Source organism: Saccostrea echinata, unplaced genomic scaffold, assembly GCF_033153115.1.
Source record: "Saccostrea echinata isolate AGI-Se365-2 ecotype Australia unplaced genomic scaffold, CSIRO_AGI_Sech_v1 ptg000015l, whole genome shotgun sequence".
Lineage (NCBI taxonomy): Eukaryota > Metazoa > Mollusca > Bivalvia > Ostreida > Ostreidae > Saccostrea > Saccostrea echinata.
The window spans coordinates 7,441,235-7,465,206 of NW_026889764.1; the positions used below are offsets into that span (position 1 = coordinate 7,441,235).

The 23,972-nt window shown below is 32.9% G+C and overlaps 1 protein-coding gene across 1 annotated transcript; it reads left to right on the forward strand.

Moving 5' to 3' along the window:
- Nucleotides 1-5,393: 5,393 nt before the first annotated feature.
- Nucleotides 5,394-21,531, forward strand: LOC133187469 (uncharacterized). Its single transcript, XM_061322859.1, has 11 exons — nucleotides 5,394-5,576; nucleotides 8,606-8,645; nucleotides 11,702-11,872; nucleotides 15,805-15,923; nucleotides 16,179-16,347; nucleotides 16,506-16,702; nucleotides 16,814-16,864; nucleotides 17,863-17,977; nucleotides 18,773-18,964; nucleotides 19,538-19,645; nucleotides 20,364-21,531. Exons 1-11 carry the CDS (start codon nucleotides 5,436-5,438, stop codon nucleotides 21,398-21,400), a joined length of 2,340 nt encoding a protein of 779 aa, XP_061178843.1. The 5' UTR covers nucleotides 5,394-5,435; the 3' UTR covers nucleotides 21,401-21,531.
- The last annotated feature ends 2,441 nt before the right edge of the window (nucleotides 21,532-23,972 follow it).

A 23,972-nucleotide genomic window follows, 5' to 3' on the forward strand; every position in this document is an offset into this window, starting at 1 on the left:
GGTCTGTCTGTCTGTCGGTCCACCAATAGTTTCCGTTCATTTTCTTCGCAGAGGTTGCACATACTGAAATGGAATTTGGTATACAGATTTATCGTAAGAATATCTAGGTCAAGTTCTGTTTTGGGTACAATCGAGCAATTTTTGACAGACTTATGCCCCTTGGACGTAGAAAAATTCCAATTATTTGCAGTTTCTGGTCATTTTCTTTGCAGATAGTCGCCCGCGTGGCGCAGTGGTTAGAGCGTTTGCTCTAGAGTCGCGGAGAAAGGAGCTGATCCTTACGTCGCGGGTTCGAATCCCACTGTGGGACGTGGAGACCGTATAAACCGAGGTCCCGTGTCGCAGTAGGTGCTGACACGAGAAAGATCCCTCATTCAATGGCCGTAAGTGCCGAGTTAAAACAAAATTTGCAGCTCTCCACCGGCAAGTGGTGGCGTCTCCATATGAGTGAAAAAGTCTCGAGAGGGACGTTAAACAACATACAATCAATCAATCTTTGCAGATATTGCACATACTGAAATGAAATTTGGTATACAGATTTATTATAAAAATATCTAGGTCAGGTTCTGTTTTTGGTACGATAGAGCGATTTTTGACAGAGTTATGCCCCTTGGAATTAGGAAAATTCCAATATTTTGTGTGTGTGGGGGGGGGGGGGGATAAGTGTTTCACAAACATGTCTTGTTTGCACAAAACCTAGTGAAGCGATTTATCGGTAATATAAGTTAAAGTAAGATAAAATGTTATTTCTGCTGTCAGTCATCCTAATTACAGACATTGTAATCCAAGGAAATTATATGATTTTGTTATCAATTGTATATTGCAAGTAAGAAATTACAGCAATCTCTTGATTTTCAAATTTCGATTTAGTCATTTAATCTTGTAATTCATTTAAATGCACAAATATACTCTTTTCTTGGGGTTGGTTGTTCAAATAGTTATCGTGGGCTTGGGAGTCAATATGCTATTATATTTTTATATTCATTTTGCTGTACACTTTATAAAAGTCGTTTCTGAAATGTACATAAGAGTTTCAACATTATACTATACCTATATTAAGTTTTGAAACTTTATGGAAATCCTCACAAAAAAACAAAGATACATAACGGACTCCAGTTGTTCTACCAATTCTCTTCATTACTCACGAAAATATTAACTGCAGTGCATAGGAAACTTCAGGAGTACTGTACCACAACATATTTGAAATTGATTGATTGTTTCATGTCCATTTCGAGAAAAATTCTGTAAGAAAAAAAAAATTAAAATACTTATTTTTTCCCTGATAAATTTCATTTCATCATCTTTTTTTATTTTTCTTTTTTACTTTTCATGTAATATAAAAAGTTTAAGTGCCTCGTAAATAGTTCATTAAAACTTTTTTCCTGTAAATGTAGTTTTGAATTTAAATATTGACGTTAAAAAACATAACTATTAGTGAAACATAGATCAATATATATGTCATATTCAACACCACATACAAAAATTCATAAGTTATAACGTCAGTGTCGGAAACCTAACTGTTTTTCCTTTCAAAAATTCTTTACAAAAACAAAGGACAAGGTATGGTAATTGCCGAATCTGGCACCTTATTTGATGTAAAAATTAGAACACAGTTAAAACTGTGATAGTTTGTAGTTAAGACTTAAAATGATGCTTGTTTTAAAACCAGCACTAATTTTGATTCAAAGCTTTGATAGAGGCCACAAGCGGGTGCAGAAGTGGAACATTTTCCCGAATTCCTCAATTCTGGTGAAATTTTGTCAAATTTGAGATACTTTTCACTTCGGGAAACATAGAGCACACGCTTGCCTATCTGAGATTTTTATATACAAGATGCATCTGATGCTAGTGTATAAAATGTATAAATATGGTAGATATGCAAGCTTGTGCTCTATGTTATCTGAAACAAAATGTGCTGTAAAAACGATGAAAATTTGCATAAAAATGAGAAAATTTGGAAATTGACATATTTTCTGACCTTCCTGTGACCTCTGTGTATCCCATAACTTAGAACCAATACTCATTTTGTGGCAGGGGTAACAACAGGTTTTTATCGATAAACTGTTGCATCATTCTAAAAGACATCCCAAACCAGGAGCCAAAAAGGGTCTTAGCCTATCTTGTCCTTTTCTTTTAGACCTTAAGGAGGTTATATCCTGTTATCAAAAGTGTTGAGAATTTTTTATCAAGTATATTTTTTAGAATCTACACACATAGCTTAATTAAAAATCAAAACAAAAAATTGGGGTCAATGCACCTTTTTGGAGCTACGGAGCCTTTAATATGACCTTTTTGCACTGTAATTAAGTTAAGACATAAGTCAATTTTCAAAGTTTTTCCTGCTAACATTTTTTATCCAAATAAATTATGGGAACAGACACAGTTTTTTTTTTTCATCTTGAATGGTCACATTAAAATTTGTGACAACAAAAATAAAATTCAAATTACTTCGCATAGTTGACCTTCTGCACTTAAAAAATGTCATTTTTCTGGCATTGAAAATTTAACAAGCAATAAAATCATTTGAAAGTAATGATATTTTTCTGATTTTAAGCAGAATGGTTAAAATCATCTTATATATTCAGAAAAGAAAATAAAAAGTGGGGGTCTGTGATGTTAATTTTTAGATATTACTAATATAGTGTTAATTTTAAGCTTAAATTGGGCTACTTTTTTCCCAGGACTTTCACAACATATTTTGCTATATTTGTCAAATATGATGCTAGAATTCATGACAGTTAATCTAATATATTTTATGACCAGCATTAAACATTTCACTGCACAAAATAACACTGTGTGCAGGCTGCATGTATAAAAGGGAATCCAAACTTAACAATACTGTAAACACTTCGAAAGAGAAAAATTGATCATTTTCTTTTTTAAAAAATCTTCCGCCACAAAATATACATGTAGTTCCTCACTTAATGTTTTCGGTATGGAATTTAGTCATGGGGTTTTTAATTGAATATAGTTTAATTAGCATTGTAGAATACAAATTTATTGTAAGAGGTAAAACATTATGTAGATTTTTTTAAATAGAGGTCAAGACAAAACTCTGCTGAAAAGCTGAGGAGCGAACCTCTTTAAAGTTATGTTTAGAAAACACAATTTAGAAAGATGTCGAAATATGAGCTGCATTTTTGATGTCAGAAATTTTTGTTGCAAAATTGTAATTAACTATTTCAATGACAGAAAGAAGAACATTGGTAAACTTCTGTTGTTCATATTTGAGATGAAGAACTATTTATAAGCTTTGATTGAAGCAAAATTACATTGTTGTCGTCCTGTACAATACTGATTTCTTATATAATACTATACATTTGATTGTATAGAATCCTTTATTCTGAAACAATTTGATACTTTATTTCCGTCTAATTGATCAAAAAGTTTTAAATTACATACAAATTTATCATAATAACACATTTTAACAGCAAATTAAATTTCTCAAAAATGCAGCCCACATTATGATATGTTACAGAGATATAATTTAATTTGGTTGTAATGCGTTATTTGATTGGTTAAGAAAATTAGTTTATATCCTATAACCTGTGAGCGTAAACTGTCCCAACCCAGGTTATACCGTATAACTTGGGTAGCTTTTAAATTTATTCCTTAAATAACTTGAGAATTAGATATTTAAAAATGTCTAATAATACTATAGCTTGAAAACGAGAGTTCAGATCTGAAGCAATACCCTAGATTTTAACATTAGAACATTTTACAATTTATTCTTTATTCAAAAGTGTTTATCTATAATAAAGATCCAATAGCTATACTTTAAAGGGGCCTGGACACAGATTTGAAGTTAATATTTTCTCAAATTTTCTATATAAGATAATGAGTTATATGTTGCTATAGCATTTCACACCAAAATATAATAAGAAAATTATTTTATCTGGAAATTATTGAAACTACGAATTTCGGGACGTTTTCGATTGACACATCCTTGCACTTTCACAAAATAAACTGTATCCTTAATGCTTAAGAAAAGTAGAAATTTTGTTGTGTATTAATGAAAAATATTAAAACTTTAATCTATTTCTATAGAAAATGTAAGAAAGCAAAACCAACTCACCAGTATTATCAGTCCGTGCTTAGTGATGTGTGCAGAGTTTAACAAATTGAACACCCCCGATGAAACGTAAACTGTTTTTGTAAACAGGGCACGAGCTATGTTATTGTTAATGTTTACGTTTTACCGGGTATGTTCTATATATATATATGGGGGGGGGGGGGCTGGCCCCCCACTTTTTTCCGAAGACTTTTTTTTTACTATTTGAAATATTAATTGAAAGGCCGGTTGCCCCCCCCCCCCCCCCACTTTTTGTTGTAGAATAGTCAAATAAGTCAAATAAGTTGTAGTAGTGTATAAATAAAATTTGGTACTGAAAGAAGCTGGAAACTACCCCACCCCACCCCCCACGAAATAGGATTTTCGAGTTTGGAGAACTTTCAATTTTCCTTTTTTTTTTTTTGGCTGATCAAGTTTTTTCAGGTAAGTTGAATTTTTTTCTCTGCCCCCCGCCCCCCCCCCCCCAACTTTCAAAAACGATGCTACGTCCCTGGAACATATTGTGTTTACATTGCTTGACAAAATTTTTATCTATAGTACGTTTGTTCCATATTTATCAATAAAGATTTGAACATAGCTTCGATTTGCTTTCCCAATGAAAAACTACGTTTCACTTAATGTGTGTATGTAGTCTGTGTGCATATGTTTAGTGCTTATCAATAAATCATAGCGTGCATCGATTGCTATCTTATACTGACATTATTTAAATTTGTTTCCGATTACCGGAGACTGGTTGTGTTTGCTACTTGAAATTTCGTGATATAAACTGACAGTCATGTAGAAATATCCTTCTAAATCCTTCAATTACAATTGATTATAATATTCAATTAAAGGAATAATTAAAATATGGATGTTACACTGAATTACACAGTTATTATTGTAGAGAATTATAAAGATTGTTCATTTGTTTCATATGAAATATATCCCATATCAATAACATCCTTGTACAAAGAGCATCAAGATCAATTACACTGCACTTTAATAGAATAAAACCATTAATCAAAATCACAAAGATAATGAACAGAAATGATTGAAAAGAAGTCAATATTGAATGATTCAATCCTTTTATAGCTTTCATTCATGAAAATGTCATGTGTAGTTTATGAAAACGAATGCCCTTAAGTGTAGATTTCCGCACAGGAAATTTCGTAAGCGCCCGTACCTTTAACGTTATAAGGAACGAGTACTCTTTGTTTACAAATTGACAACATGACGAAGAACACGGGACAGTTCGGAAAGACATAAACACGTTACAGGGTGATAAGAAGTATTTTACCTTACCGTGACTAGCATGCTGATATCAAATTCGCTGTAGGGAATTTGAAATCTAAAACTTCAGTTTTTAAAGGCTTAGAAACCATTGATGTCTACAATGCGAAATAAATTTGAACTAGCACTTCTTGTGGCCTATTTAAGTGTTACGTTGATACTAACAAAATCAGGAACCGAAAGTTTGGAAGTTAATGGAGTCACAATCGGGTTTAACAAGACCTGTTCTTCTAATGTAAGTATATTTGTATGGAGAGAGAGAGAGAGAGAGAGAGAGAGAGAGAGCACATGCGCTTAAATGAATGAGGTGAAATATTTACCTGTGGTTATGGTAAAAATAATATGTGGTTAGAATTTGAAACATGTATAAATGAAATTAGTTTTAAGAGTCAACTTTTCATGTGATAAAAAGTTAATTTAATTATAAAGATACCTGCATGCTCTATTATCAAAAATCATTCAGTGAAATTAATTTCTTAAAAACGAAATTTTAACATTTTTTGTTAAGCTCTATGACCTCGACCAAGTGTAATGGATTTTAATGTTAAGTAGAGCAACTTTTCATCCTTCTGTCAGCTCTTAATTTGTTCTGTTAATTCATGTGTGAAAAATTGAACTTGAAATTTACGTTTGATTTAGATTAAGTATGTAGCATTAAAATATATATATATATATTGTCTCTGATAATGTCTGTGCATCAAGTATGAAATCTTCCTCCACGGAAGAAAAAGAACTAATAATTATTCTCAAATTCTTAAGTTAAGGAAACCGCTGTACTGTACATGTTTTTGAATTTTATGAGTGTTTACAAAAACATGGATTTAACCTTAATTTGACAGTTACATTCCATAAGATGTCATTTTAAAGGCCCTCAGCCCGAGGGTTCGGTAAAATATTATCTCGTGTAATGTATCAGTTTATAAAACGCATTAAGTTTCAACGAAGTCTCAGATAAGCATTTATATAAAGTCACTAAGCACAACTGCTTGTTATCTCTATCTAGTAGATTTCCCAAACCGTCAACAAGGTCTCTGACTATAGGTGACTTTGTAATAGATTTTGAAGAGATGGAAAGACGGTTAAATTTAAATTTTCAAAAATAATCTCTGACAGAGATCGATAGCCCCAGCAGTTTAAACACTATGAATTTATATATACACATGTCCCTATTTTCCACTGTATGAAACGTGACTACCAGTTTTAAAAACCTGTAAATTGATTTTGGTTTTTCTTCTGCTTTGCATTTTACACCCTGTTTAAATTTTCCGTCTCCATTAGAGCTCAGGTGTAACCCTGGATTATTGTTAGATGTATACGGATTTAATCTTTTGAAAAGCTTTATTTTGATTGTGTCCGTATTCATTTGGGAAAAAATTGATTTTTTTTTCTCCTCTTTTTTAACTGGTACTACAAAGAAATGTTATAAGAATTAACTAAAACCCAGAATACTGAAGCGTAAACACAAAACAATAAGGAAGACTCATCAAAAGAAATAATTTACTTATCAAGTAGAAATATAAGCTTTGGAGATGAATCAGAAATGAGGACTTGGGTTCTCTTATGTGACACAGATAATGTATAGCCAGAACTCGCCTGGTTTGCTCATTTCAAAGTTCTTCTAATGACTTCCTCGTGTAAGTATTCCAGCATACTTAAAATTGAAGAGTGCGAGAAAAAATACACCATTTTGCAAAAACGACAAACACAAAGAGATATAAGAAGTGGTGTCCTAGTTTTAAATTAAAAATGGCTTGGAGTGTGTCCATTTTCTGTCATATTCTAAAGAGGAAAATGTGTTTTCATTTTGAAATCAAAAAACTAAAGAAAAAAAACTTTCTCAGTCTGTTATTTCAAAAATGTTTCTTCTGCTCGAATGAAAATTAGAGTAAAACATTTTGGATCCAGGTAGAATAATTCTTAGATTTTTGTTCAGTTGGAGAGCGGGTTTATTTCTAAAGAATTTGTGTCTGTTCAGTAACAATGAAATGAATTGAACAAATACGCAGAAATATAGATTGATAAATAATTGTCATAGAAATAGCCATTGATAATTAATAATTTGTCATAAACCCTCCATTTACATAATCATAACCATCTGAACGAAGACAATATTTCAACCTCATTTGTACCAAATTAATACTCTCCACTTCATTTTCACCGACACAATATGACATAATATTTACATTACCATCATATACAAGCTATTTGCAATTTTAATTTTTCTCACTTGATATGACTACTTGATCTTAACCGCAAACTGAGCACACTTTTCTCGGTACAGATATGTAGCCACGAGTCAGCGCATCTTTTTAAGTGTCTGAGTACTTTCAAAAAGTTACTGAAGTATGCACAAAATACTGTGAAGTTCAGTGGATAACATTTATAAGTACAAGAGAACTGTGGAAAAATAGTTCTTCCTTATTTGAAAAAAATAATTATACCTTTAAGGACTTTCCTACATTTTCATTAGTTAGTAAAATGGTTTTCTTAGTTAAAACAAATGATGCATCACAAGAAAACTTGAGTTTTCTTGGATACACACGCTCAAATTCTGTCAATTCAGGACATATGTGCATAATAGTTAAATTCACAAATTATCAATTCAACGTCTACTTCATGTCAATGAGAATTTACTGAATTAGTTAAAAAAAATCAAAATAAAAACACAATGTCTCTCAGAATTATTTGTTTGTTTCTTTGTTTTTGTTTCGTTGTATTTATTTATTTCGGCGATTTTTAAGAACATCATTTTGTGCTCCATGGATATCTCTATAACCACTCAGCAAAATATTTTATTAATAATTAAATGAAAGAGATCTATTTCAGTAATACTGGTAGTGATTTATTTCATTACCATAGTATATATATATATATAGGCTGAGTATTGTAAAAAAAAAAAAAAATAAATGTTTCAAGCAGAATACATTTAATAAAAAATAAACTGCTTCAACATTTCTTGTCATTGGTAATGATAGGATGAAACAAATATGAAGTTAGTACCATGGCATTTGACATTTATAATAAAACACTCCTACTAAATCTTAAGAATGTATGGATCAATTTTCTTTTTTGCCTAATGAATATATCATAGATGATAGATGCATGTAGAAATAATACACTTTTCATAGGTATACAGGTATCATGCATAACTAATTTTGCATGTATTAATATTTATATAATTTATTCATATTTTTTTATTTATATATTTATTTCTTATACTTTTAATTAATTAGTTGTTAAATTTATATATTTATTTATTTGCAGCCCAATATCACCTGCTTCGTATATTTTATAAGTAAGAGTGGTAAGTATCGCAGAGAGAGAGAGAGAGAGAGAGAGAGAGCATGTTTGTTGAACCCGTTAAATTGAGGGTATTTGAATCTATAAGCAACTGAAATATTTCACGTCAGGTATTACTTTTTTAAAATTTATTCTCCTTCTTATCAATAATTAATTGCCTTCTTCACTGTTTTTTTTTTTAATATTTACGACATACCTAGGTAAGTAGGCGTCTGAAATCGGCACCCGGCCAAGTCCATTTTCTTCCGGGTTCACCTGACCTCGAGGTCAATACACACGAAAAATATTTTAATTCTTGGATTTACAGGCTTGCACAAAAGTTCATATACAATTTTAAAGACGCAATGTTTAATAAGGGTGCAACGATACACTAACCTCACGATACGATACGTATCACGGTATTCAGTTCACGATACGATACGTATCACGATACATGACAAGGTTAAAAAGTCTTTCAAGTTTGTCATCATATTTTTTAAAACTTGACAGGGTTATATAAAATGTTCATATTTTTAATAATTAAAATAAAATTTTGTTAACACTTGAATTGGATTGTTAGGTAGATCTTTGAGTTTTGACAATATTCTAAACCAATGATGAACATTTACAGGGAACTACGGGGACCTTTCCTAATAATCTTCCTTTTAAATTGGAATGAAAAAGGAAGACATTCATTCTTTTATTCCTTTTATTTACGTAGAAAACCAGTTGTCATATTTCTCGTGTTAACACATTTTAGTCAACAAGACAGTGAATTTTCATCGAAATACACACGTGATGAAATATTGTGTATTACCAGAGACATATAAAAACCATATGTCTCTGGTATTACCAAAGAATACGTTTAGATCGATTGGGTTTATCATTTGTCTTAACATCTATAACTTATAATCATAATCATATAATATAAGTCCTTCTCCGTGTTAAAACTGAGGTCTGTAAGATGCTGGAGATGAGTTTAACTTACGTTATAAATGCGTTATCGGCGACCTCACGTTTAGCGCGGAAGCCATTTTGAAATTGTAAAAAAGGAAACAAAACGGACGATTCGGATAATTCTGGACCGATTGAACCGAACCGCGGTATCAGTTTAGCGTATCGTGAATTGAACCGTGGAAAAATGAATGTCGGACACCTCTGCCCAACGACACCTCGGCCCATTGACATCTCGGCCCAATGACACCTCGGCCTCGACTGGTCGGCTCAAAATTTAAACACCTCGGCCCATACATAAGACACCTCGGCCCAAGCAAAGTTTTATTAGGAAGTATTATATATTTTCAATCTGCGACTTCAATAAAATTTTGACTGGAAAAAAGTAAACGATCATGATTATTTTTAGTTATAAAAAGACCTTCCACAAGCTGCATGATTGACGATTATCAAGGAATAAAAAGACAATAATAATTTTAAAAGTGCTAACAAACAAGATGCCGCGGCACATCCTTTGGAGCCTTCAGTGCGTGTCATAATAATATTGGCCACAATGTTGGCGACAATGAGGGAATAATTTCGAGCAAGGTTAATTGAGAACATTTACAAGCATGTATTTGTTACGGTGTAAAATACGACTTTTCGGACTTATTGTATATTAGTGTGTTAATTAACTTTTCGGACTTTGCATAAATTGTTATATAAACTTTTCGTATATTTCGGCAAATGTGACAAATTCTATAAATTCCGCACAGCCCTAATCCTACCTGAGGCATAGTCAAAGATGGACAGTTAATCTCCTAATTGACTTCTATTTATATTTATTGACACTTAATCTTTCATCTACTTTTATTCTATTATATACATGCTGCTAATATGTCACCATTCTAGCTCTCAATAACCGTTTGATACTTGATTTCTTTATACTTTTTGTTAATCCTATTATTTTACTCTTTCTTTGTTCAGTATATATGTTTTGTTGTTAAAAATTATAGTCAGTTGGAATCAGACCTTCGGTGCTGATGGTTCCCAAACTCATGTAAAAGTTTATTCCATGCTGATTCTATATAAAAGTACTAAAACTATAACGCGTGTTGGCTTATTGGAGGTTTTATGAATCTGGGTTCAACAATAAGAGGAAAACTCACGGTTGGCCCAGAATCAGAATTTGACGGACAAATTCATCCCGTAAAATATTTCTGAAGAATTCCACTTACATTAAAAACTAGTTCGAGCCCTGATTTTTTTTATTTTAATTTTTAGTATCTGTAGCAAACTATGATTTTAAATCAATGACTGTGAACATGATGAAACATACGATGAAGTTCAGAGCAATAATGCGATAATTTTAGATACTGAAACTATTTTTTATGCGATTATTTATACTGATATAAGTATAAACAATGAAATCAGATGTTTCAGATCGTCAGAGAAATAATGCAAAATGTTACGATAAATTTCCGGCAATTCTTATAGAAAGTCAAGATCTTAAGAATGTTGATATATATTATAGTTCCACATAAGTGTATATATTAGGGATGTTTCACAAGAGATAGATGTTAGTTAAGGACGTGCTGATCTGATTTGCTTAGGGAAGTTAACAAATTTTCTATTATAGACCCCCCCCCCTGACTTTTTTTAAAAAATCTTTTAATTAACTGTCAGAAAGAATAATTACATCGATAATAATAATTAACAATTTAGACACTCGATTAATTTTTTCTATCATAAAATTTCACTTGGGCCGAGGTGTCTTTTATATGGGCCGACGTGTCAATAATCTTAGGCCGACCTGTCAGGGCCGAGGTGTCAGACGTCTAGGGCCGAAGTGTCGTTGGGCCGAGATGTCTGTCTACCGGAAAAATATACCGCTTTATACCGTCAAACGGTTTATCGTTGCACCCTTAATGTTTAACAATGCTAAGCTTGTTAGAAATCTTTCATAAAGATTGTGTTTATCAATTATTAAAATCTCCCCCCCCCCCATTATGATTTATTTTGACTTTAAAATGAGAATGTGTATTGTTTCTTTTTAACTTCGAATCTAAAATCAATAAAATAGGGGATAGATATTGGTCGAATGTATTTTTTTAATACAAAATTAAAGTATTTCCAAATTTTTAAAAGGTTGTTCTGCAAAAGCCGCCACAGCGTTTCCACACCTGTACAGGGTATCAGAGGATAACCGATTCCCAGAGAAGCCAGCATCAATGGAAACTCAAGTGTTTAGCAGAGAATTCATCGGAAATAGGAAATATTACACAGGACTTAGAGTGACACTAATGTCACCAGTCACAGGTGTGTGGGTATTAAAGTTTGCACCAAGTTTCAAACAACTACATAAGGGAAAAATAATGAATTCCATAGAGGTCGATGATTCATATGTAAAATATTTCATTCCTTTAAAACGGTTTATTGTTTTGTTTTTTTTTTTAGGTCACCTAAGTCACTCAGGTGACCTATTGCTATCCGTTCTCGTCCGTCGGCGTTCGTCATGTGTCAACATTTGAACATTTTTAGCTTCTTCTCTGAAACCGCTTAACCAATTTCAACCAAATTTGGCATATAGCATCTATGGGTAAAGGGAAACAAAAATTGTGAATTTCATGGTCCCTGCCCCCCTGGGGCCTGAGGGATGGGGCTAAAACCACCAAAAATAATGCAATCTTTAAAAATCTTCTTCTTTACTCCTGGACATTCAAACTGTTGGCATCATTGTAATAAGCATTGAGCCCTCTACCAAAATTGTGAAATTCATGGCCCCAGGGTCAGGGGTTCTGGCCCCAGGGTGGGGCTATATAGATCCTATAGTGAAAGTGCATTATTTCTTTGAAAATCTTCTTCTCTGCTCCTGGGTATTAAATAAAGTAACTAAGTATATAGTTATGAAGAGCAAGAGTGCCTCTTCCAAAATTGTGAAATTCATGGCCCCAGGGTCAGGGGTTCTGGTGTAAGGATGGGGCTCTATTGATTATATAGTGAAAATGCATTAATTCTTTGAAAATCTTCTTCTTTGCTCCTGGGTATTAAATAAACTAACTAAGTACATAGTTATAATGAGCAAGAGAGCCTCTTCCAAAATTGTGAAAATCATGGCCCCAGGGTCAGGGGTTCTGGTGTAAGGGTGGGGCTCTATTGATTATAGAGTGAAAATGCATTAATTCTTTGAAAATCTTCTCTGCTCCTGGGTATTAAATAAAGTAACTAAGTACATAGTTATAATGAGCAAGAGTGCTTCTACCAAAATTGTGAAATTCATGGCCAATGGGTAAGGGGTTCTGGTGTTAGGGCGGGGCTCTATAGATTACATGTATATAGTGAAAAAGCATTAATTCTTTGAAAATCTTCTCTGCTCCTGGGTATTAAATAAAGTAACTAAGTACATAGTTATAATGAGCAAGAGTGCTTCTTCCAAAATTGTGAAATTCATGGCCCCAGGGTCAGGGGTTCTGGTGTAAGGATGGGGCTCTATTGATTATATAGTGAAAATGCATTAATTCTTTGAAAATCTTCTTCTCTGCTCTTGGGTTTTATTTAAACAAACTAAGGGCATGGTCATGATGCATAAGGATGCCTTTTCAAAAATTGTGAATTCCTTAGCCCCAGGGTCAGGGGTTCTGGTGTTAGGGTGGGGGCTCTATTGATTAAATATAGTGAAAATGCATTGATTCTTTGAAAATTTTCTTCTCTGCTACTGGAGATTATTTAAACAAACTAAGTGCATGATTATGATAGGCAAGGATGCCTCTTCGAAAATTGTTAAATATATGGCCTCAGTTTTTGGGGTTCTTGAGGGGGGGGGGGGCTCTATTGATTATATAGTGAAAAAGCATTAATTCTATTAATTAATCATTAATTAATCCTGTCTGCTCCTTAGTGTTGAGCTGATAAATAAATTGCTTAGCTATAATGAAAATGGTAGCTTCGAACAGAATTTTTAAATCTTGTGGTCCTAGGGTCAGGGGTTCTGGCATAACAAGGGGGGGGGGGGGTGATAATATAGTAGAAAAGTGTTAATTCTTTGAAGTCCATAGTTATGATGGTGAGGGTAACTCTTCCAAATCTGTAAATTTCTTGACCCTTGGTCTTGGATTCTTGTGTTAGGGTAAGGCTTTGTTGAATCTGTAGTGAAAATGCATTGTACCTGTGAAATTCTTCTCGGCTTCTGGGCATATCGTAAGCAAACTGAGTAAAAGTTTAAATGATATAAGTAAGCGTATTTCTACCAGATTTTTGAACATCTGGACCATTTGTCTAAGCATTCTGGTTCTGGGCGGGCTCTATTAATTTGTATTCTACTGACGGAAGTTATTCCCCTTTTCCATTCACCTTTGATAATTAATCACTGTAAATAATGTATTTGAAAGGTTAATAGAATAAAATAATTATGCAAGAATGTTTATCGTATAATTCAAAAAGTACTTTCTTAGTTTTCATAATCAGGTAGACCTGTAAGTAATGGATAAATAAAACTGAGACAAAAATAACTTATCTTACTAAAAGTTCTTCAAAGACCATAAGAGAGGTCAATGCTAGAGGTCTTAATATGGGTTTAAAAATAGTACAGAAGCACTAATAGTTTGTTAATAGTCTGCATGGTGATGGTGTTAAGTGGGGGACAGATTAGAACTTAATTTATGAGTTGATACTGAATACTAGACTAATTATTTTGTTGATCCTGATCTTCCTACTTCTCTTGCTTTAGGGCAACAAAGCTTCATCTATCAGTGTATTTAACTTCTGAATTGTTGTATTATGCTCAGGTGACCGTTAAGGCCCTTGGGCCTCTTGTTTTCAATACAACGTTGAAAATAAAATTCACTTTTTTTTATTCATCACTAAGTCGTCAAGTAAATTATATAATCATTACTCATAGTAGAGACAGTTTAGCAAAATTAACATTATACTTTTCTGAATTAAAAAAAAAAATATTGATTTTAACTCACCTGAGTCGAAGGCTTAAACGAGCATTTTCTGATCGAAAGTTTCCCTTTGTTGTTGGCGTCCTCGTAGTTGTAAACTTTTTCACATTTTCATCTACTTCACCAGAACCGCTTGGCCAATTTCAACCAAACTTGCTACAAAGTATTTGTGGGTTAAGATGATTCAATTTCTTTTTCAAATGGAGGGTAGAACCTTTTTCAATGGGCGATAATCAAGAATTGGTGAAAATTTAATGACATCTTTTAAAAATCTTCATCCTAAGAACCTTCATTACATAGTGCAGATGAAAGTTTGTTCAAATCATGATCCCAAGGGGTAGGATGGAACAACAATAGGTAATCAAAGTTTTATATAGGTTTATAAGAAAAGACTTTAAAAATCTTCTTCTCAAGAACCAAGAACAACTAGCACTGGGCCAGAACAGTTGAAACTTACTTGAAATTTTCATTTCATCGTGTAATTTTAAGTTTGTTCAAATCATGACCCCTGAGGGTAGGATTGAAAAACAAGGGACAGGCCATTTTTTTTAATAGGAATATATAGGAAAAAAATCCTTAAAAATATTCTTATCAAGGAAGGCAAAGATATGATTAATCGTATTGATATGGAAGCATCTTCAGGTAGTGTAGATTCAAATTTGCTTAATTCAAATCATGGCAAATTCAAATCATCAAATAGGATGGGGCCACTGTGTACAATCAAAATTTTAATACAAAGGGGGAAAAATCTTTTCAAGAGTAGCAAAGGCATAATTAATCATATTGATATGGAAGCATCCTCAGTAAGTGTAGATTCAAAATTTAATGTTCAAATCATGACACCCGGTGCCACAATTTGCTATCAAAATTTTTCATAGGAATATAAAAGAAACACCTTCTCAAGAACGGTAGAAGCATGATTAGTCATACTGATATGGAAGCATCCTCAGGTAGTGTAGATTCAAATTTGTTCAAATCATGAACCCATGGGATTTGGCCACAATGGATGATCAAAGTTTTACATAGGAATTTATAAAAAAAAAAAAAAAAAAAAACAATCTTTAAAATCTTTTCAAAAACAGCAAAGGCATGGTATGATTATATTGATATGGAAGCTTCCTAGGTTTTGTTCAAATCGTTGCCGTCTGAGGTAGTTTTGGGCCAAAATAGCCGATCAAAGTTTTACACAGGAATATATAGTGAATAAATCGGCCGATGAAAAACAGCAGGACCCTAATGACCCAGGTGAGCGATGTGATTCATTTTCCTCTTGATCAATTAATATTTATGTTCTGTTGGAACTTTCAGGAAGCTTTGATGTTTTGAAAGGATTTGAACTTATCTACACATATAATACAGATATGAAATACGGCTGTTTGATATTTGACTTGTCTGCACAGAAATTGACATATAATGATGTGGTTAAGGCAAGTAAAAATCAAGTATTTTTTTATCGATATATTAACATTGATGCATGATTGAGAGTATAATAAAAACCGCTTGTATTTCTGTCTCTAATATATATTATAAATTGAACACTCACAGACAAGAATGTAACCATGCAAAATTTTAATATAACAAGATATTAAAATAACCATTCCTTTTGTGCTTTGAATTGTAAATAAAATGCTTTGGAGAGAAGCAAGTAACCTTTTTTGATAAAATCTTGCATTAAAATTTAGACTGGGTTTTGGACTGAGATTTGGCCAATGTCCCCAGCAGATCCGCCCATTGTTTTTCTGGTCAGTAGAAGCCTTCCCCCTGCACCTTCCCAGTATGACCGATACCTCAACGTAACCGAAAATGTCCAAAACGGGGAGTTTAGCGTCTGTGTTCCCAATGGAGGATGCGGTATTTTAAATTTCATTAATATGCGATTTGGTAATGTATAACAAATTTTCAAACTAAGCTTTTCTCTCAATCTGTCTGTCAGTACGCCTTTGCTTTCAGTTTGTATACAAAGGCATACATTTGTATTTCAAATCCGCAATTTATATTACTTACTTCAGGTAGCGTTGTAACACCATCAAGTCAATGGGTAACAACAATATTTTACAAAACGACTACAAACAGCTCAGGACCTTTCAATAACCTTGAGATGAGTTTTGCTTTGGGACCCCCGGAGTACAATTTTAATGAGTACACTGTCAGCTTACATAAAGTCAATAACTCCAAACCTATTATTGCTCTCAACTTACCCAAGGAAGTAAGTCAGCTTAGTCTTGAAAATTTGTCTTAAAGGCAATAAATTTAAATTTTGTACCGGAAAAAAATGAAATTTGTAATTGAGAATGTGATTTCTTTTTTATTATTATAGAGACCACACCATGTGTTTAAAGGACTTTCACCTGGAAAATATGTAATAAAGGTAAGCAGTACTGAGAAGTCCATGCCTGTTAGTCTCCATATTAATGATAAGTTCGCGCTGACTTTGAATTTTCTTAGTTAAGGTTAGTCATACAGAGTGTTACATATTAATGAAAAATTGAGAAATAATGAACAGTGATCAATTTCATTAATCCTGTAAACAATACAAATCATAGATGGCAAAAATTCTGACCCCCTAGAGACACCTGAAGTGAATTAGGAGGAGTAAGCATCCCCTCTCGACCGGGTCATACCTGACATGAGCCTTCTAGAATAATCAGGCAAACTTAATAATATGTAGTCAAACTTAATATAAAACAGTAGCCTAGCGTCTGATAAGAATCATAACAGTCAGAATACGACCGAACTATAAAAAGGGCATTATAACGATCAGAATACATTCAAAACTTGCAGTAAAAGAAGTATGTCTGAATTTTTTTTTTTTTTTTTTTTTTTTTTTTTTTTTTTTTTTTTTTGAGGTAAGGGGTATTTGGTCTGTGATTGTTTTTCTCATTTTCCCACAAGTTAACCCTGCCCATACATATAATATTTAAAGTAAGAAAAAAAACATGTAATTATACTTGATACATAAAATTAAAATAGGTATTTACCAGATAATGTTTATTGAAACAAGGGTCTATAGTAAAGATCTAAGTCGTACATGTACTTTTTATCTACACTGTAATTTGTCCTGTTAGTGGCATAATGTATTTTACATCATGTTAATAAAGAACTCAAAAGATATTTTCCCAAAGAATTGTTTACGTTTGATATATTAGTTAATTGGTGTTCGAATCTCTTTCGAGGTACATGTTGAGCAATTTACAAAAATCTTATAATTAACAATCAGATAGATGAATTTGCAAGCCATAAAGGAAAATATCAACTTTTACATACTAGACAGGCACAAACACCAGATTTGGTATTTGCAAAACTCTATAGAATTCAAAATATGCCATCGGGTCCAGAACTGATTTTTTTCATATATTTGTAAAACAGGTTATACCATACGATAAACACTTCAACGATAGGAATCTATGTCTGTGCAGAAATGAATTTCAAGCCTGTTTAGCCTGCACCACCACAGTAACAAAGGAAATTACTCTGGGACATAGTAAGTAATTTTATTTTCAATTTCTATAAAAAGTTATGTCCTCACATGTCTGTATATTCCTTTCCTCCGAATTAATTTGATTACAAGTATTGCCAATCATATATCATATAAATATATCAGATTAAAAGGATATTTTCATTTTGTGTCAGAATGATAATTTTTCATAAAAGCATATATATACATCACACTGATTATTCAAATCATTGAAATAAAACGTGATATTCTTCACAAATGACTGATAATATCAAAATCCTGTTGTAATTTGAAATGAACTAAGCATGGACACCTGTTACATACAAACACAAACCTGTCAATAACAATTTTGGATGAAAAGGAAATCAACAATTTAATTCTGCTTTATATTCTTCATGGGAAAGTGAGATGCAGACACATAACTGATAACCTTGAATTTTTGTCATATTTTCACTGAATGAGGTTTACCATATCTAGTTTTCGTTTTAAAAAAAGACCATTAACATATTGTGGCCCTTAACATCTTATTCCACTGAATTTTTGAAATAATCAACATTATTTGAATCTATTAAAATTCCAAGATACTTCTCATTATCGAACAACAGTAATTGAAACATCGATTGATAAGTATCTGTTATTTGGTTTGATTGTGTTCATTGATCGTTACCAAGAACTTTGAAATCAATCATTTCGTCGTTTTTGTTGATGGACATGATATGTAAAGAATTAATAAGAAAAATGATTGTTTAACTATCTTTGATTACGTTCATAAAAGTTGTGCTTGCACTTGAACTTTCTTTCTATCTAAAGCTTTCTTATCAGCTCTCTCTGTAGCTGTACAGGCTCCATCAGTCACAACAGAATCTATTCCCTTAACAGATACTGAATCCACAGCAATAACACCAAGTTCGGATGATAATGCTGTACTTGCAGCTGTCCTCGGATCAGTGTTAGGCCTTATCCTTGTTCTTATCATTGCTTTCTTTACAATCCAATGGAGAAAGAAATATACAGGTATGTAGAGTGTGTCTGTTTGTAAAGATGATGTTAAAAAATATATTTTTTTTCTCTATTTGAATGATGTTATTATTTCGATAGGCATTAAGAAAGTAGTATAATTTGGATAGATAATATATCAGATCAAAAGGATACTTTTTGTGTTAAAATGATATTTTTTTTCATTAAAGCATATATAGACTACATTGATTATTCAAATTATTAGAATAAAACGTGATCTTCTTCACAAGTCACTGATAATATCAAAATCCTGTAGCAATTTGAAATGAACTAAGCATGGACACCTGTTACATACAAACACAAATCTGTCAATAACAATTTTGGATGAAAAGGAAATCAACAATTTAATTCTGATTTAGAGCGTTTCAATTTTATGTATTATACATCACCATAGATCAGACGTCTTTCTACAGTTGTAAACGACAGGTGTCTCTGGTTGTATTTGACAGGTGCTAAAGGAGAATAAAATTTAAACATTGTGCCATTTAAATTTTTGGAATTAATACCTTGATTTTGTGCGATATTTCTATTTGTAATACATGTAGTGAATTCTGTTTTTTTTTATTGTAGGAGGAAATACTGAAACCACTGAAAAAATATATACAAACTTGCAACCACAACATATCAATGGCAACGATAACCCTACTTTCAGAAAGGATAACTACGAAATTCTTAGAGGTACATTCAATGACAAATTATCTTAGTGGCTTTATTCTTCGTGCTGCTGCCGAGTGTCCATCATTCATCCTTCATAAGCTTTTCAAAATATTTTACGGTTTCAGTATCTCTGAATCACTTTCCTATATAATTACACCAAGCTGGCGGGGATGAAAGTATATTTTTTATTTCCAAGATTATTTTTTACGCGGAATAAATTGATAAAAACAATACAGTTTCCAGAAAAAGATCATTTACTAATTTCAATCATTCTAAAAATAGCATTAAGATTTTCCATTAATGTAGCAATATCTATTTTGTGAAAGGGATTGTACAGTTTATTCCAATTACTGTCTTTCAATTATTTTTTTCTTTCATGCACACGATTATTACAATTAAGAATGAATAAACAAGATATACATAAAAAACGGGGACACCATTTGTATTTGTCCATATTTTATAAATTAATAAAGGTAAAAGTCGCAATATTTATTTAACATAGTTACCATTAACTGCTTCATACAAATAACTTTAAGAAAGAAATTTTACAATAATATGCGCAATTTATATTTTGCACGCAACCTTTTTTTAAAAAAAAAAACAGTGCCACAAATATCATTTAGGCTTACAATTGGAATTTTTAGCCAATGTTTATTTTGAACTCCTTTCCTTAATGGAAATCAGACTATATTCTTCTGTAATGTTGTTTAATATGAAAATACAAATACTTTTTTGACAGTCAATGGACGTGTTTTGCCGCTTAAGACGGTGTTTCTGGCGTATGCTGAGGATCATGAATGCCACAAAGAAGTCGTCAAAGCATTTGCATCCTTCATGGAGAAACACTGTCGCTGTAATGTCATCTTCGCACCGTGGCGCATGTCGGAAATCATGCAGGACAAATTCCGGTGGGTGATTAATTCCATGGACCAGGCAGACTACACTGTGGTTGTTAATTCTTTTACAGCCTACCAACAATTTCAACACTGGAAATCCAATGATATTAAACACAGTAAGATTTTTCAAGGGAGTCCATTAGCAGATTTGTTTATACCAATATTAAATCAGACTTGTATTCGCTTAAACAATCCGTCGGAATACAGAAAATTCATAATGGTCCGTTTTGAATACACACAAAAAGAACACACCATTACGGAACTTAATTCTGGGGGAGAATATGTACTGATGAAGCATCTTCAAGAATTCCTATGTCACATCCACCAATTGGGGCAGCATAAGACCAAAATGGAGGATGTCGGATTGGCATTTGTAAATGACTTTAAACAGTTAGTTGAGGGAGCAGCGCTAGATGAGAAGATACAGAAAGCTAAAGCACACGAAGCAAGATTTCCAAGAAGGATGGACTCAGAGAGTTCAAATGATTCTGGGCTGGACAGTGCTGAAAGCCTGCCTGAAAATGACAAGCAGACGATAAGAAAAATGTACGAGGAGAACTACCAAAGTGAAGTTAAGGGCGACAGTATAACAGAAGTCATTGGATACTACGGTGACTCCGAAACAGATGATTATCCAGGTCCTAGACCTTGTCCAAGTCCAGAGGATCATAGTGATCCTACATTCCACCCTCCTAGCGTGATAGATCCCACAGATGATTCTAGTGAGGTGCTTGTGGAAAAAATGATTTCAATTAACTTTCAAAATGGTTGGTTTGAAAGTACTCAGACAGCGAAATATGATAATGAAAATGTAGATCCAGATGAAAATTTTTATAGTGATGAAGAATCATGCAGAAGTATCGGTGGGAAAAGTGTGTGAAAAGATTTTAGTGCTATATATTTGTGTGGACAATTTGTCTCTAAAATAATTTTTTTTTACGATTTCTTACTTTTATAATCTGCAGTATCCTGACATTTATGTAGCTGTTAACTTTTCTATCTGCATATACCTCTATATGTGTGGACTTGTTCACTTGTTTTTGCATGTTTTAGATCTGTCTTACCTATAATCTGATGTTTCTAGTCTTCCATTGTGTTTACATTTAGATATTCTTGCAGTATTATCTACTGAGAGAATACGAAGTATAGCGAAGGTTTTTTTAATGTTTGGTTTAATTGTAAGTCCACTGTTGAAAAATCCAATCTATTGTGCAAATAAAAAAACAAATTAATTAATTATATATGCCTTCTTAAACTGTTCTCATAATGACATTATGATATTTTTCTACAAATACATATTTGAGTTTAGAAGAGCTGCTTGTTTTATTTTTAAAAATATTCTAATGATGTTATGTACATGTACATGAAATAAGTCCTTATTTCTGTTAATCAACAATGTAAAGAAAAAAATACTGATTAAGAAAGTATCACATTTCTTATTGAAGTTTGATAATTCATATTTTTAGCTCACCTGAGCCGAAGGCTCAAGTGAGCTTTTCTGATCTCATTTTGTCTGTAGTCCGTCTGTCCGTCTGTCCGTCCGTCTGTCTGTAAACTTTTCACATTTTCGACTTCTTCTCAAGAACCACTGGGCCAATTTCAACCAAACTTGCCACAAAGTATCCTTGGGTGAAGGGGATTCAAGTTTGTTCAAATGAAGGGCCACGCCCTCTTTCAAGGGGAGATAATAAAGAATTAGTGAAAAATTAATAGCATCTTTTAAAAATCTTCTTCCCAAGAACCACAAAGCCAGGGAAGATGAAACTCATGTGGAAGCATCCTCAGGTAGTGTAGATTCAAGTTTGTTCAAATCATGACCCCCGGGGGTAGGGTGGGGCCAAAATGGAGGATCAAAGTTTTACATAGAAATATATGGGGAAAAACCTTTAAAAATCTTCTTCTCAAGAACAGCAAAGCCATGATGAGTCATATTTATATAAAAGCATCCTCAGGTAGTGTAGATTCAAGTTTGTTCAAATCAGGAGGATCAAAGTTTTACATAGAAATATATGGGAAAAACCTTTAAAAATCTTCTTCTCAAGAACAGCAAAGCCATGATGAGTCATATTTATATGGAAGCATCCTCAGGTAGTGTAGATTCAAGTTTGTTCAAATCATGACCCCCGGGGGTAGGGCGGGGCCACAATGGAGGATCAAAGTTTTACATAGAAATATATAGAAAAAATCTTTAAAAATCTTCTTCTCAATAACAGCAAAGCCCTAATTGATCATATTGATATGGAAGCATCCTAAGGTAGTGTAGATTTAAGTATGTCCAAATCATGACCCCTGGGGGTAGGGTGGGGCCCCAAAGGAGGATAAAAGTTTTACATAGAGATATATGGGAAAAATCTTTAAAAATCTTCTTCTCAAGAACAGCAAAGCCCTGATTGATCATATTTATGTGGAAGTGTACTCAGGTAGTGTAGATTCAAGTTTGTTCAAATGTTGCCCCCCTGGGGTTGGGTGGGGCCACAATGGAGGATCAAAGTCTGAAATAGAAATATGTAGGAAGATTTCTTCTGATGAAGAACTGCAAAGCCATGATTACTCATTTTGATATGGAAGCATCATCAGGTAGTGTAAATTCAATTTTGTTCAAATGATGACCCCCGAGGGTAGGGTGGGGCCCAAAAGGGGGATAGAAAGTTTTACATAAGAACACATAGAAAAAATATTTCTTCTCAAGAACAGAAAAGCTATGTTTAGTCATATTGATATGGAAGCATCTTCAGGTAGTGTAGATTCAAGTTTGTTCAAATGATGACCCCCGAGAGTAGGACGGGGCCACAATGGAGGATCGAATGTTACATAAGAACATAGAGAAAAAATATTTCTTCTCAAGAACAGAAAAGCTATGTTTAGTCATATTGATATGGAAGCATCCTCAGGTAGTGTAGATTCCAGTTTGTTCAAATGATGACCCCTGGGATAGGGAGGAGCCAGGGGGGATCAAATTTTTACAAAGGAATATATCAGAAAAATTTTTTAAAATCTTCTTAAGTACAACAAAGCCATTTGTTATTTTGACATGGAAGCATCATCAGGTAGTTTAAATTTCAAGCCCCCCCCCCCGAATCTTTTCAATACTGAACTGATTTGTGCTTTTGCCTATCCACTGTGCTCAGGTGAGCGATGTGGCCCATGGGCCTCTTGTTTCTCCTTAATATTGATTGAGAATGAATAGAATATTTTTGTTTCTTTATTATTTGATACATATATCAGTATAAAAACTTAATACCTGTTAATCTTTTCACTTTTTGCGGATTTTTCATTATTTCATTTGATTTTTCATTTTTAAAAGTGATTTTGTTTTGTTTGTGTGCTTTATAATTATTGTTATGTATTTGTGTATATAACGCTTATTATATTAAGTAATCTTTTTCTATACATTCATTGAAAACATTGAAGAGTTGTTTGCAACATTACTCTTTCAGTATTATTCAATAAAT